At 43.5% G+C, this 15,430-nt stretch overlaps 2 protein-coding genes across 4 annotated transcripts in view; both read right to left on the bottom strand.

The window, feature by feature from the left end:
• LOC147339318 (E3 SUMO-protein ligase PIAS1-like) overlaps positions 1-12,099 on the bottom strand; it is a 67,672-nt gene extending 55,573 nt beyond the window's left edge. Inside the window, exons 1-2 of one of the 3 annotated variants that reach the window (XM_086292418.1) lie at positions 12,021-12,099; positions 9,322-9,388 (exon numbers count right to left, since the gene is read on the bottom strand). In XM_086292418.1, the coding sequence (XP_086148544.1) occupies positions 9,322-9,345 (24 nt within the window). In that variant the 5' untranslated portion in view covers positions 9,346-9,388; positions 12,021-12,099. The remainder of the gene's footprint in view (positions 1-9,321; positions 9,389-12,020) is intronic. The other 2 variants (XM_086292404.1, XM_086292410.1) reach the window with 2 other exon arrangements.
• Positions 12,100-12,221: 122 nt separating this feature from the next.
• Positions 12,222-14,310, bottom strand: LOC147339317 (zinc finger MYM-type protein 1-like). Its single transcript, XM_086292392.1, has one exon. It carries the CDS (start codon positions 14,168-14,170, stop codon positions 12,512-12,514), a length of 1,659 nt encoding a protein of 552 aa, XP_086148518.1. The 5' UTR covers positions 14,171-14,310; the 3' UTR covers positions 12,222-12,511.
• Between the last annotated feature and the right edge of the window lie 1,120 nt (positions 14,311-15,430).

Here is a 15,430-nt window from a genome sequence, read left to right as displayed (position 1 = left end):
AAAACTAGATGCTTCTTCTTCACTATCGCAGCATATAATCACCCACAACACAGACTGCATTCATATGTGGCTTTCAAAATAAAAGACACCACCAGATTAAGCCGAAGCTGCTAATGATCAAACTGACCACTTTAAGCTTTTCTCATTCAGATCTTGGTAAGAATGATTTCAGCGTGTGTATCACTGTACGCCGTTTCATCTCTAGCCTTTATACGACACCAGACCGGCGTTAGAAGCCTTGAGCAGCCAAAATTGTTTCCCTTTGAGCTCTGTTTGCTGGCAGAGCTAAAAAATTCACTGCAATATACTTGGTTTTGAGGAGGTGAACAGTAATGCAGTGCTTTGGAGTCCCTGGAGACTGGGAGATGGTGAGGCTAATAATGTTGTGCCAAGCAGTTTCTGCAAAGGTTTCTGCAGGATGTGTGTGTTTGCGAGTGGTTGTGTGGAGGCTGTGTAGGTGGATTTGGTGGTGGTGGGGTGGGGAGCGAAGGATTTTTTTTTTTTTTTTTTGGGGGGGGGGAGAGAACTTGCACACTACCTGGCCATTATATAAAGCTCCCACTCTCGGCATGAGGGCTCTATACTGAGTGCCAGCTCCCTCCCCATCCTCCACGCCTCTTTGTCCTCCCATCCCCCCACCTCTTAGCCTTCCAGCTTCTCTGACTCAGGCTTTAACTCTGAAATACCTCCGCCCTTTGTTTTCTCTCCCTCCTGCCTCTGTAGTATCAAAACCACTGTGTGCTATATGGATCAAACAAAAGATGGTATTTGGGTCAAAAATATGGATGAGGCTATTCCTTTACCCCCGTAGCAGGATCAGATGAAGCCGCCCAGCTGGACCGACTTCAGTAATACTTCTCTTCTAATCATTAGCGCATTAAACGCTGTGCCACCATACCTGAGGCTACTGAGGTCTAGTCCCAGCATGCCATGGGCAGATAGCGGATCTAAATACCAGTCCCCTTCCACGCTCAATGGCACAAGTTGTAATGGGAGGCCGTTTGTGATCTGCTGCCAGAACGTTGCAGGTACATGGTGCTGGTAGCAACCAAAGCACACAGTTAAACTGTAGCTGTAGGTGGACGCAGACAGCTGGCACGAAAAAACTGACAAAGCCGAGGGACGGCAAAGCAATCCAAACAGCTGAGCGGGAGGGAAACGCCTGTTGATTTTATTGCTGGCCTCACTTCTGTGTTAAAGAAATAAGGACGCAACTAACACTGTAAGGCTGAGAACGACAGCACCGAGTCCCGATGTGTTGCTCTGGTGAGAAAATGAAGAGCGGAGCTACGAGGAGTTTCCTCTGGCCCTCTAGTTCACCGTTTTAATCCTGTGGAGTTGGCAGAAGTCGGCGCGCATCGAGATGAAGGGGAATAGTAGAAACGGTAGCAGGAGACAGCAGGCCGTGCAGAAAACATGTTGCTGGCAAAGAGCACAATGTCTTTTTCTTATTACGGTGGCTTCTCCAGTGTTGGGAATCCAATCCCGAGATTCATTCAGAGAAACCCAGCAGCTTTAACGGGTGCAAGGGCCACGTCTGCACCGAATGAAGCCTCCCGATTCAATTTCTCCACGGCCTTACATCTCAAAAGATACATCGCACCGATGATTTTAAACGAGCTGTCAGTTCAAAATGAGAAAGACAACACACATCAAACCTGAGCTCGCTTTAATCCCTACACGTGCGCTCCTATTGTTCCAGCCTGTCGTCTAATTGAATTTGCTTATTCACACTTGATAGTACGGGGCGTCCCAAAAGCCCAATTCCTAAGTAACATGTTTTTGAAATTACGGCTGTGGTGTCATCAGTAACAACCTGTTTGACAAATGAAGCGGCTGCAGAGCTCGCAACAGTCCCGCCAGCCTCACTGAAAACTGTAAAAGCAATTTCTGTAAATACTTTGCCTCTGAGGTAATACTGAGCCACACTTTTACCATCATGATACAAGACTGCGACGCGAGACAAGTGAAGGAGCACCGGACATTGAGTGCCCGTGAGTATGTGCCATTTTTCTATCTTTAGGTGACTGCATGATGAAGTACTGTGGAACTCCCTTGTGGAACTTTCCAAAATAACCATTTGGCAACCAAATAACTGCCACTACATCCTCACATTTTCAATCTTTCAGAAGAGAAGGGGTGTTTATTCTAAGTCTAAGTGCATCACCTAGAAAAAAGAAAATCATCTTTCACTCTGTTCATTGCACCTTCACGATGGACGCGAGTTAAACTCTCAGCTAGCTACTCGTCAGCTGTGAGATCCCTCTCTGTTGCCCCCGGGCCATTTTGCATAAAGTGCACGCTTTGCCGTTTTAAAAATAACTGTGCGAGAGAATAGCATATCTTTTGTCCAGTACGTTCCCATGATTTTGTTCTCACCGTCTTTAGTGGACACACAAATGCGTTGGCGATTCCAAGACGTGACCGTGAGCTGCTAAGCTAGGCCTGGCAGTTAGAAATGACAGCTGAGCAACTCAGGTGAGATGGAAAAGTGAGAAGCAGAGACAGAAATGTTAGTATACGCACAACTCAGCATGCATCCTCTCATTGCCCTGAAGCTAGTTAGAAAAGATGCTAACGAAGGAAAACGTCAAAGTACCAACTGCTTTTCTCGACCAACAACTGCATCCGTCTCTCCGTCTCTAGCATTAAACATCAGAGTTAGAGTAAAGAAGAAGAAGAGTGTAAGCGTATCACACCAGCTGATATAGAGTTACAACTTCACTTCAACATTAGAGGCCGTTTGTGTATTCTAGCAGGAGTTTCTGAGCACAGGGAGCCTGAAGTCATGTAGAGAGAGGGGGAGGGAGTGCACCAGGTGCTATCCAGGTTGGGTGTATGTTTACCTTCCAGCGCAGAGCTTCTAGACAGCTGTTCTGCACTGGGCCAAATCATTAAATCGTTGTGCCGCATGTGAGAATTTGCAGAAATCTATTCCTTTATGGGCAATAACTGTAATCCCAACCCAGAAATCCCAGCCCTCATTCTAGAGGTAAGAGGTGATCCACTGGATCATCACTGCAAGTTCACTGATTCAGTCCTTCAAGCAAAGAATGATTGATTGGGAGAATGACAGCGAAACCCTGATGAATATTATAAAAACCCAGAATTATTACCGCCTGGAGGTTATGCGCCTCTGGCAATGAAAGGATTTAATAGGAAGGCACCACAGATTAATGTTATCAATTCTGAATATCTGGAATATCTGAAATATGTCAGCAATAAAGGCCCCAAAACAACCAAAAAAACAACAACAACAAAAAAAAAAAACATGCATTAATTAAACAAAAAAACTTGTTTTTAAGGTCACAGTGTCCTTAGACCAAGAACGAATCTCAAACATTATGCCTCTAGCCATGTTGAGCGCTGGCACAGATGAATTAAAAACTTGTGCCACACTGCAGCAAATCATGGGTGAATTATGAATCACAAATTGCAAAGTGACAGCATAACAAACTCGGCGCACAAGTTGCACAAAGCTGCGGCTGGAGAGATTTATTAACTCCAAGGCGAGGGTCTAAAAAGCACACATGACTCCAAAAAGCCTGCAGCGGGATAACAAATAAATTCTCGCTGGAGACAAAATTCATTCATCCTCTTGATTCACACCAAAACATCTCTAATACTCAAAGATATTTAAAAAAAAGAGAGCGATATCTGCCTCTGTCTCTCTTCCAGTTGGAAACACACAATCGAGCTCCAAACTGCTGCCTACCCATGTCCATCTCAAATGTGACATGTTTCCACGGCAACAGGACTATGTAACAGATCACCACAGGAGTAATGAAAAGCTCAGTCTCGGCAGAGCAGCACAAAAAATAAAAAATATTAAGAAAACAAAACGGGGGACAAAAACAAAATCGATAACCGCATGACGGCGTGTTCTCATTGGTGGCAACATATCAGACAATAATTGAGCTTAAACGCAGGTTTTATTGGACTGAACGATCAGTCCGCGCCTCACGACAAAGTACGCTTGTTATCTGGGAGTAAAAACACCTAAACTTCACCGAATTCAGAGAAGCAGCAAAAAAATAAATAAATAAATAAAATAATTGTCCTTCTGCAGCCGTCTGTTCCTGCTGGTTCACTGCAAAGCACCTCTGACATCTCTGTAAAAGATGAGACGTGCAACATCTGGCGCACGTTTCACACTGTGAGATTTACGCCATCTGCTCTGAGCTGTCGTGCGTCTTCACCTATCACAGCTTTTGTTCTTTTTTACATTTTTGCATCTGGGATGATGCTATGAAAAGTTTTCTGGCGTAAGAACGCAACTGCGAATACCCGAACACGCGAGAGCAGTCATCACTCACACTTAGCCCCTTCCACGTTTACGTCTGCTCCTCTTTAAACTGGAAATCAGCTGCAGTGATAATGACAGTGACAATGAGAGAAATAGGCAGGTGCTGAAAGGATGTAAGGGAGCAGAGAAGAGTGCCTGTATCATTAGGGATTAACCTAGCCACAGGCTCTACAAATAGACTGTCTCCACCTATAAGCCGCCAGCGCACAGACAGTTATTTGTATTGCCAGGTTGCTGCTGCTGCTGCAGCTCCTGAGAAGAGAGAAGACAGTTCAAAGAAGCCGAGGAGGATCGGGACTCCTGTGAAACAAAATGCAACGCAACAGGACACGTTTCTTTTTTCCTTTTTGTGTGTGTGAGTGTGTGTGTGTGGGGGGGGTGTCTGGCAACATCAGAGGCTTTCACAAGCGTGGATTGCGTCTGAGAGTAGATGCGTTGCAGATTCGTGCGGCAGTTTGCCACACAAAGTATGATAATAAACAGCCTGAGGCCTCCTGAAGGTAACGCGCAGCAGTGCAAACCAATATACAGTGACGTGCCAGAACAGCATGTCCCACCTCTAATGCTGTTGGTCTTTTGCCAAGGCTTGGACAAGACCTCTGAAGGTGGCTGTGATATCTGGCACTCAGACGTCAGCTGCGGATCCTTTCAGGTCCAAAACAATCGCACGGCAATAACGAGCTGGCCCTCAGGTCTTTGCACCTGCCCATTTCTCCCATACACTACACGTCCACTCGAAGATGTTCGCTGCATGTGCATGATAACTATAACATGCACTTCATCTGTAGATTAGCTGTAATACTGTGGCTCACGGGTGTGTAGCAGAACTAAAAATGACAGTTCTGGGGGGGTTTCTTAGAGCAACCCAAAACAAATGCATTTCTTCAGCACACTGTATCGGAGACTGGGTTTTCATCTGAAGAAGTCACCTTGACATTTAGGAACACTGCAATAGATATTTCTCATTATTTGGTGACATTCAAAACAATCCAGCAGACACGTCCAAACTGTGGCTGCCGTTACAGCTCGATCCACTAACTCATTAAGGAGCAAAAATAACCAGCGACTCATTTGGAAATAAATTTAAAACTTTTAATCTCTTTTTTTGGTCATTTTTTTTCCACAGGAAAAAAGCCAATTACTTTCTTTTTCAAGTTCCCTCATAAAAGAATCTGATTATTTCCCTTCTTTTTTGAACCAGCTCAATTTGTCCTCATTCAAAGACACTGTGACAGTTATTCATTAATAATGAATATTTGTCTCCCCGGCATAAAAATAAAAGACAATAAATATTCACACTGTTAGAGCACTGGCTATCAACCAGATTCTTATTTTAAACATCAGAAAGTTCACATTTGTTGCTCGACTGCGACGATGGGAAACCATTTGCTGCAGCGGTACGTCTCGTACAGCAGAGAGCTGTGCTTAAAGATTGCCAGAGCGCCGATTTTAACACACTTTCCTTTTCATTAATGCCGTTCGCTTCTTTCACACACTGTGACAGTTCCACACTTGCACAAAAAGCTCAGAAGTAGGACCAGCCAACCCAGTGCACAACATCTCAGCTATCTGATGCCACCCAAAGTGACAAAACCACAACGTGGTGTATAAGAACAGAAGAGACCCTCAATTCGTTAAAATAACACTTAAAAAGAAAATCTCAGGTGTGAAGGAGCTGCTGGAATTAAAATGGTGATGTCCTGGAGCTCATCTGATCTGCTCACATCCCCGTGAGCGACTGGAACTTTCTGACATAAACACTAAAAATCACTCAATGAAACATAAAACAAATCACAGCACATCATCCTGCAAAAATGAGTTTAAGTGAAGCCTTAAAGTGCTGAAAAGCGTATAAGCTTAATTAAAAAAACAACAACTTCAAATCCAGAAAATGAAACATAGACGCCTGTCTGTTAGAAAAGCAGCCGTTTTGTGCTTTGCCACTTTTCAATTAAAGATTTGAAACATCATCAAATCTGAATTGCAGCTTGGCCTAAACAGAAAAATAAATAAACAAATAAATAAATAAAGATAAAATTACTTTGGTTTTATTTTTAGCTGTGTTAAAATTATCATGGGTGCACTGTGAATCATCCCCAACTGTGAGCTGACTCTATTTTCACACCCGTCTTATAAAGTGTTTTTCAGTGTCTATGTCACTTGTTTAAGGCAGGGGTAGGGTATGATTTTGGCTCTGTAACCTTTCAGCAAACTGTAATTCCTGAAAAGGAGCTGAACCTGCACCTCCTCTGGGCTTTGTTGGCCAATTACAGGTCTATGATGCATGCCCACACTCTGCAGAGAGCTGTGTGGGAGCTCCAGGAGCAGAGATGCCTGCTTTATTATTGTTTTTGTTTTCCCTTTGCCCAATTTCTGCCTAATTGCATTCATTTTTGATGGGTGCTGAAATCTTACAGCGTTAAAGCAGCTGTTAAAAAGTTGCCACAGGTCTGAGATGTGATATTAAGAATAATAATAATGGTTTGCATTTATATAGCGCTTTTTTAGGCACCCAAAGCACTTTACAATTCCACTATTCATTCACTCTCACATTCACACACTGGTGGAGGCAAGCTACAGCTGTAGCCACAGCTGCCCTGGGGCAGACTGACAGAAGCGAGGCTGTCATATCGAGCCATCGGCCCCTCTGTCCAACACCAGTAGGCAACGGGTGAAGTGTCTTGCCCAAGGACACAACGACCGAGACTGTCCGAGCCGGGGCTCGAACCGGCAACCTTCCGGTTACAAGACGAACTGCCAACTCTTGAGCCACAATCGCTCCGGGCTTCACTTTTTTTTTTTAAATTGTTTTTCATTTTTTGGACATACTTTGGATTAATAGCAAATTCCAAAACTGCAGAATCTGCGCTGCTCAGCAAGAAAGTGCATCTTTCGGAAAACTCTTTGTTCACGAGCCATTTGATTAAAATGCTTCAGGAATGGAAGGAATGCACTCTGAAATTTGCACTAGAATGATTCACTCTTACCTCGGCATCTTCTAAGAAAGACGCAATTAAAGCCCCTCAAAGTGATCAAACGCTTCCTTTCACGCAGGAGGTTTGGCAAGCAACTACTCGTTTAACAGGTGAAGTGCACCTTTTTTTAGGTTTACCAAGTGTAACAGCATACTGGGCTGTTATACTGAGCTCAGGTCGAGCATTTCAAACAAGTTCACTGCCTTACTTGTTTGAGCAGAGCTCTAGAAACACACACTTAGGACAAAAAGCAACCATACAGTTCAAGAAGTAGGGGGCAAAGAAAAAAGTGTTGTTTCTTTTTGTTTTTTTAATGCCATTGCTGCATAAACCCTTTTTCCAATTTTATTTGAATTTCTGAATACCACAGATCAGCTGAGTTGTCACTGATCTGACACTGTCCACGGGAAATCGTAAGTGCATGACCACTGTAAGTTTAACACTTTCAAAGACCTGAAACTGTAACCAATAAATCACTTTCTCAGATTCTCCTCAGCACCTTTTATGGCTCCTGTATGATGCTGCAAATCTATAAATACTCGGTGTGAAGTTTCATCAGCATTTCATCATTACTGAACAGTCAGCAGCGATCAATGCAAGAAATCCTCACCATTCTTTTCGTGCATATCAGCAGGTGCAGCATTGCACAAATCTGTTACCCCGTTCCAAACATGATGCTAAACACGCTCATCACATCGTGCTAGAGCTCAAATTTTATTTGAAGTACAATCCAAAAAAATCCACAAGGAGGGCTAGAGCCATGTTTGTGGGCTGACAGGTAATCATAAAGGCAAATCTAAAGAAAAAAGCTGATCATCAGTTCACTGCCTGGGTCTCTATGTTTTAGACAGTCTGTTTGCAGGTGATTTCTTAGATTAGGCTTTCGCACTCTTTCCCACTGGGAGATCTAGAAAACTATTTGCTGATTAAATGACAATGAAAATAAACAGCAGCTGCTGCCCTACTGCAAGCACTTAAGAAAATAAAAATGTGGAGAAAACACGTGTCTCAAAAAAAAGAGCTGCACACACACATTCATACATATCTGAAATATGAACTGCAAAGCTTTATATTAAGACCACACGTGTGTTTTCAATATAGGCAGAGGATGTATCTACAAACCTGTTCATTATAGTGAGTGCAGCTGAGCAGCAGCTGGCACAAAGGAGCATGTATAGATCCACAGATCCCGGACAGGCAGTGGAAACACACCGGAGGGGGGAGGGATCTAAAAATAGCCCAAGACTCTGATCAATAACTGTTAGATATGTTCAAACTGGGCTCTGCCACGCTGCCAAGGCAATACAGCGCATAAGGTGCGCGTCGGATGCCCTGGCGAGGAAGCCGCACCTGGTGCTGATATAACGGCAACCAGCTGCAGGAGCACCGTTAGGCGAAGCGGTGCGTCTTATTGTGCGTGTATCAACAGGTACGGAGGAGTCGCTGGTATTACTGAGCAGGCGGGATAGTGTTACTCCGCCCGCGGCCACACTCGGCCTCTGCCCGGACACCACGCACGACAGTTTCTAATTATTAATAAGTGCTCATTAATCCGGAGGGGACTTATTTCTAACGTAAACCAACAGGCGTGCAGCCGCTGTCATGTCCACACACACACTGACAGTCTGGAGGCTGTCGGCACGTCAAAGCCTGCAAACCGACATTATATTCTCCGAATTTACGAGCCGAGCGTCGGCACGGAGACAACTGCCACTGCCGCGAGGAGAAGAACCGTCTCTTTCGGGGTTAAAGAGGAGGCAGAGACTGGTTGTGAAGTGAATACCGCCCTGCCAGCATCTGGTGTGCCGAAGAAAACAGTCAGTTCAGCCAAACCAGCGCGTCTCAATATCAACATAAACATGCTCGTGCGAGCTTTGGCGCTCGCGGGTTCAATAAAGTTCCGGCAGTTTTTGCCCAATAAACACAAAATCTGACAGGATCTCTGCCCCATGAGACTTAAACCCCTGAAGAACTGTGTGACCCAACAATCGATCGCTTCGCAACCGAGTAAATTTATAATGATTTCAGGCTGCGCCTTACCTTCAGTTCCGCACTCTCCGCCATCTTGTATTTCTTTGCGCAGGCGTGGTGAGGTGTTGTCACATGACTGGGACGCGCAGAGAATCCGCAGGAGCGCGCACAGCGGTGCGTTTAGGTGCACAAATTTAAAAAAAGGAAAAACAGGAGCAAAATGAGTCTATAGAATAGACTAGAATAGTCTACAAAAGAATCGAATAGGGCAGAAATCAAGTTAGCAAATTTAAAAACAACACAGGATGACCAAAGTGCTGTACAAACTGAGAAAAAAAGAAAAGAAAAATAATAAGATAAGACACAAAATCAAAAATAACTCAATCATAAGCTAGGGAGTAAGATGTGCCTTCAGATGGGTTTTAAAAATGTTGAGTGTTGCAGAGGTAATAGTGTAAAAAGGCAGACTGTTTCAAAGTTTAGGTAACCGCAAAGGCCTGGTCTCCTCTGTGTTTTAGTCTGCTTCTAGGAACAACCACAAGCAACTGATCAGCTGACCTTAGACTGGAGTATGTTAAACTCAAGTTGAAGATAGTAGAGCAGAATGTCTGTTTCAAAACATTGCAATCAGTAATAAAACTGCTTTAATCTTTTTAAGTTAAAGATTTCAACAAAACTCACTGCAAACCTCCTTTGTGCATGTAACAGCTCGTGTCAGTCAAGTAAAAACAAAAAAACACTGCTCTAAAATGTTCAACATTTTAAAAAAAAAGTTTGGACCTTTTTCAAATTTAAATGTTGAAACAAATGAGGATTCTTTTTCTTTTCCTTTCTTTCTTTTTTTGAATATATACTAATTTCATATACAATACATAATTTCATGCCAGCAAGATATTTTTATCTTGACATATTATCTTGATATATAAGATATTTGTTTATAAAAGCTGGGGTTGCCTGGGAGAAGGGGTCTGATTATTGAAAGACCCGAAACCCCAATGACCCCAGGTTACATCACTGATGATTTGTCCAGGGGCACCAGATGATGTATCATCAGCTGTTTTCTGGAATTACCAGTGACCACCAGGTTGACCACCAAGAATAGATTGGTGACAGTTGGAAAGACAGCAGACAGCTCGGAAAGACGGCACAGGGGCAGCAAGGGGTGGCATCCCAAGTTGCATCTTGCAAGAGGAAGATCCCACTAAAGCTACAAGTCAACCTACCGGGGGGTGGAAGAGAATCCTACCAGATGGATCAAAGAAATACGACTCTTGGCAATGGAAATATGAGCAAAATCTTGGTCTGTGTCAAGCCCTGATTAACCCATCTGCACCAGAGCAGGAATTTGATTGGGAGGAGTACCTTGCAAAGTTTATAAGAACTGTCCAAAGCTACTGAGTAGTGATTTGGAGGAGGGGCAAGGTAGCAAAACAGTGGAGACAAGCGGAGGGGGGTGTGGATCCCAAAGGAGGATAAGTCCAAATACACTGATCAGTGCACGAACTCGCCCATCCTTTTTGCTCTTGCCATGAACATAACGATAACCTTTATTAGTCCAACGCGTGGGAAATTTGTTGGGTTAAGGCTGCCGACCTTTGCCAACCCTTCCGACCATTCATACATTACAACATCACATGGGGAAGACAGGTCAGAGAGGTATAACAATGGAAAATGCACAACATGAGGAAAGACGGAGAAAATAGAACTCCCCCAGACTGAGCTCCAACAGGGAGATCAGTTTGAGGACAGAAAAAAAACCCACCTCAGCACATAGCACTTGAATCAGCACATCTCACTACATCTCTACAATCAAGAATTTTTTTGTCAGGTGAATAAAACAGAACAGCTTCTATTTATCTTTATACACTACATAGAAGACATAAGCTTCGAAGGCGTTTGGAGGGGGTGAGTGTAGGTCTGTGTCAGTGTACGTGCGTATATGCGCGTGTGAGTGTGTTCCATGTTCAGCCGAGAGAAAGGTCATGTCCAACTTCATGGGCTGCATCCTCCTGAGGACCCGGCCTTCACGGTCTACATGGGCCGGGTCCTCAGAAGGTCGGGTAGGCCGGAAGTAAACGGCTGGGGAAATTGGACTAGCCTTCTGATTAGCGTCACCGCTGCACAGTTCAGAATAAATGTTTTTCAAAAACCATTGCGTCTTTTTAGTAAATGTTTTTTTCCAAAAGAAATTTCTAGAAGTTCAGAACAGTAAAATTCCCGCTTTTTAGAATGAATTAGAAGATAACTCTTACGTAGTTAAACTAAAATACTCTTTGAGAGTTAATATATAAACTCTTAACACCAAGTGTTAAATTATCAACTCCAGACAGATTTGGTGTTTAACACTAAATCAGAGTTAACGTACCAACTCTCCAAAAAGAGTTAAATTAACACTCTCTGGTGTGGACCCATATAGACACTTTAATAGTGTTGAAATCAAATCCGACAGTGTTAATTTGGACATGCTGGATTTGCTGTGTAGCTGAAGTCCGGGACAAACTGTGTTCCTTTTCACCTCAATACAAAACGCGTAATATTTTCTCTGAATACGAGACGATTCCGTTTTTTACGGGATGGTTCGCAACTCTACTAACTAACCTTATGAATAAAATAAAGTTCAACATCAGTAACATAGCACCCACCCAGCTGTATAAAACCCCGTCATGCTAGCTAGCACGCAGTACGAAAAAGTCAGCATAAAGAAAACAAACTACACCTAAACTTGGTTTATATCTGATCCAGATAGACTGCAGGTCATAACTTCTTACCTGAAGTTCAGTTCTCCTGACACTCAGACTGGCGACCCGCCTCGGGTCTCTGCTCCTCCTGCGTCCCCTTTCCCTCATCCACCTGCTGGCCTCCACCACTTGCTAATGTTACTGAATCTGTGGAAGCTCCACGATAGCCACCGCACGGAGTAACGAATAACGACCCTATCTAAATCCCAGTAATGGTTAACGCCAGGGGTGTCACTAGGTTTTAAGGACAGGGGGGGCTTAGCCCCCAAGAGATGCACACGACATGAACGAACGTAGTGAATGAGCACAAAATTTCACAAACAGAAAACAAAGACTGAGAAATTGTTTTCCTACTTTTTTGGACAGATTAAACATCCTAGGCCACCAATAGATCTATTGTTTTATTTCAGTCTGCTTTATAATACAGTACAACAAAAAAACAGAGGAAATGTGTTTGCTGCATCAATAACAAGAAAAAAACTGAAAATAAAAAAGTACATTTTTCTGGCTGCAATCACCAGTTACTTGGTGGGTGGAAGCATCAAAGAATGACGTCTGTTTTTAAGAGTGGCAAATCGGTCAATCACTCTGTTGTGACTCAGATGCTGAAGCGTGTCTTTTTCAATAGACATGACTGCAAGACTGTGAAGTCTTTTCTGACCCATTGTTTGACGCAGCCAGGAGTGCAGCCGACGCAGTGCACTAAAGGACCATTCGCACGAGCAGCTGCTGACAGGCACTGTTAGGGCAACTTGGATGGTTGCCTTCAGAGAGGGAAACATGTCTGAATCAAGGAGGTTGTACACAGACAACATATTTTTGGGTGGACATCCAGCCTCTGTTTTCCGGGTAAGAAAGTTTCTGGCCACCAGAACCTCCTCTTTTTTCAGGTCAAGTCTGTAGTGCTTTGCAAGTTCATTCAAGTGTGGTTCACTCAAGAAGTTCTCAGATTCAGGACTGCATGCCTGGACGCCTTTTAGCAGCCCTGCATCTACACTGCAAAATCTTTGATCAAGCTCGCCAACCATCCGATCCACACAAGGGAAAAGTAACTCTCTTTTCAATGTGTCTGAGTTGTTCAATTCAGTGCGTGAACCCACAGTTGCCTCCAGGACAAAATCCTCCATTTTCCTCTGTTTGTGCCTTGTCTTGGCACCTGGTTCAGGGATACTGTGGGTGTTACACAGGGCCTTGGTTTTCTCATACAGCTCTGTAGCAAATGCATCTGAGTGTTTGCCCTTAAGTGTGTCACACACAGCTTGTTTGCAGATAAAAGCTTCTGCCAGGTCTAAAGTCTCTTTCTGCAGGAATTTGTGGAGTCCTTCGGTTACAGACAGAATCGACTGAAACATCAGTAGTGCATAGACTGCTGAGAACTTGTAGAGCTTTGCTCTGAGACCAACAGCTATGGGGGATCCAATTGCAGATAGGCACTCCAAAATGGCAGGCAATGTCTCAAGAACTGCACTGATTGATCGCAACTGACATGCCCAGCGAGTGTTTGAAAGTTGCACAAGCTCAGTTTTTGTCAATCCAAGCTTTGCCTGAGTCTCCATGAACTTATGATGATTGACTAGGGAGGTGCTGAAGAAAGAATACACACACTCCAACAAGCTGAAAAGCTCCACAGCCTCTGGGACAGCCTTGCAAGTATTGCACAAAACCAGGTTGAGTTGATGAGCATAACAATGCACATCGATAGCCTCAGGATGGAGCCTTCTAAAATGTGCTTGTACACCTCCAGTGGAGCCACTCATAACGGCTGCACCATCATATGTTTGTGCTACACACTTAAGCTCTGCAAGACCATAGTTTTGGATCTGCTGCTGAATCTCATTTGCAATGGACTGGGCATCAAATGATTTTATCTCTGCAAGTGCAAGGAAACGCTCCTTCACTGCCCCCTCTGACACGTACCTGACACAAACAGCTAACTGCTCTGCCTTTTTATCCCTTGCCTCATCCACCATGATGGAATAGACTTTAGACTTTGTCATTTCAGATACAATGACACTAGTAACTTCCTGGGCACAACAGTCAATCATGTCATTCTGGGATGTTGGTGAGATATACTGTGCATTTGATGGGGGATTATGTTTTTGAAGAAAAGGATCAAACTCCTTCAAAAGCTCCATGCACGCAAGAAAATTCCCTGTTTGGGCTGTCTTCACCTTCATCATGACCACGAAAAGGGAGTCCCTGTCTCCCTAACATAGAGGTGACTGCAACAATTCGTCTGAGATACTCTCTTCTTTCGACTATCTCACTCACATTTGCAGTTGCTATCATCTGTGCAACGTTTCCCTGTTTGCTAGTTCCCTGGTAGCTTTTCCATGTAACAACACTGTCCTTATGTGTTTGTGCCATCTCATGCTTGCCAAAGATGACTAAAGCTTTCTTCCAGTTCTTGCAACCGTTACTGACCAAACTATCATGTTTGATGTTTTTGCCAAACACTCTACATGGGAAGCAGAAAGCTGCATTCTGGTTGACTGAATATTCTAACCAGTTGTGCTTTTCAAACCAGCTGTGGTTAAATGCTCGCTTCTGTGTACCAAAAGTATCATGTGGATAGCTCTTCAGCTTCACCTGTCTGGGCCCTGTGTCTTTGTCACCTAAATCAAACCCTGTAGTAGAATGAGTTGCTGCAGCTGCTTCATCATTTTCCCTCTCTTGGCCTGTTTGCTCTCCTCTCTCTGTAATAACTTGATCTTCCTCTGCCTCTCGATCTATTTGCTGCAGCTCCTCTGTCTCTCCTTGCTCTCTCTGACTTGAACTTGCCTGTTGACCTTTTTCTCCCTCAGCCACTCCTTCTGCCTCACCCTTCAAGATACATTAAAACATACTGAATTGTAGTGTAAATTGCTAATATCATGACTTCTGCTCCCGCTCCACAGTAATTTGTTGCTCCCAAATATTTTGAAGTTACAAACATTATATTTTGAGCACGCATGTGACTAAAATGGTTGCAATTTAAAGCCCTGAAAAATATTACTAAATTACTTGAATTGAAGTAATATTAAAATAGAACCCTCAAAAATATGTGAGTCAGGCTAATTTGACTTATATACATATCTCTCTCTTTGCTCTCTCCACTTTCTAACCTTGACTCTCCTAAATAAAAGCTCAAGTTAAACAGGTCTTATATGTTGTACCGTGACTGAAATGTTTCATATTTCATATCCATATTGAGTCCCATAAAATTCTAATCAGACTGTCTGCATCACAAATGACTCCATCCTTTGACTCACCTCTCCAGCAGACGTCTCTCCCCTCTGCCTCTCTGTGCTCCTCTGCCCTGACTCCTACAGGTTAATGGGGATGGAGTGATTATTATTATTTCCACTGATGATAACCATACCTGAATGAGCTCAGCTGGATTTTTCAGAGCTAAAACGAGTGACAGAAATTAACATTATGCTAACAATTTAACTTAGTGC

This window comes from Aulonocara sp. 'chitande type north' Nkhata Bay, linkage group LG1 (genome assembly GCF_057382095.1).
Source record: "Aulonocara sp. 'chitande type north' Nkhata Bay isolate Kocher_YH1m ecotype deep benthic linkage group LG1, A_spYH_male_GT1.1, whole genome shotgun sequence".
Taxonomy (NCBI): Eukaryota; Metazoa; Chordata; class Actinopteri; order Cichliformes; family Cichlidae; genus Aulonocara; species Aulonocara sp. 'chitande type north' Nkhata Bay.
The sequence above is the reverse complement of the archived record's forward strand: the minus strand, read 5'-3'. Positions and strand labels throughout refer to the sequence as shown.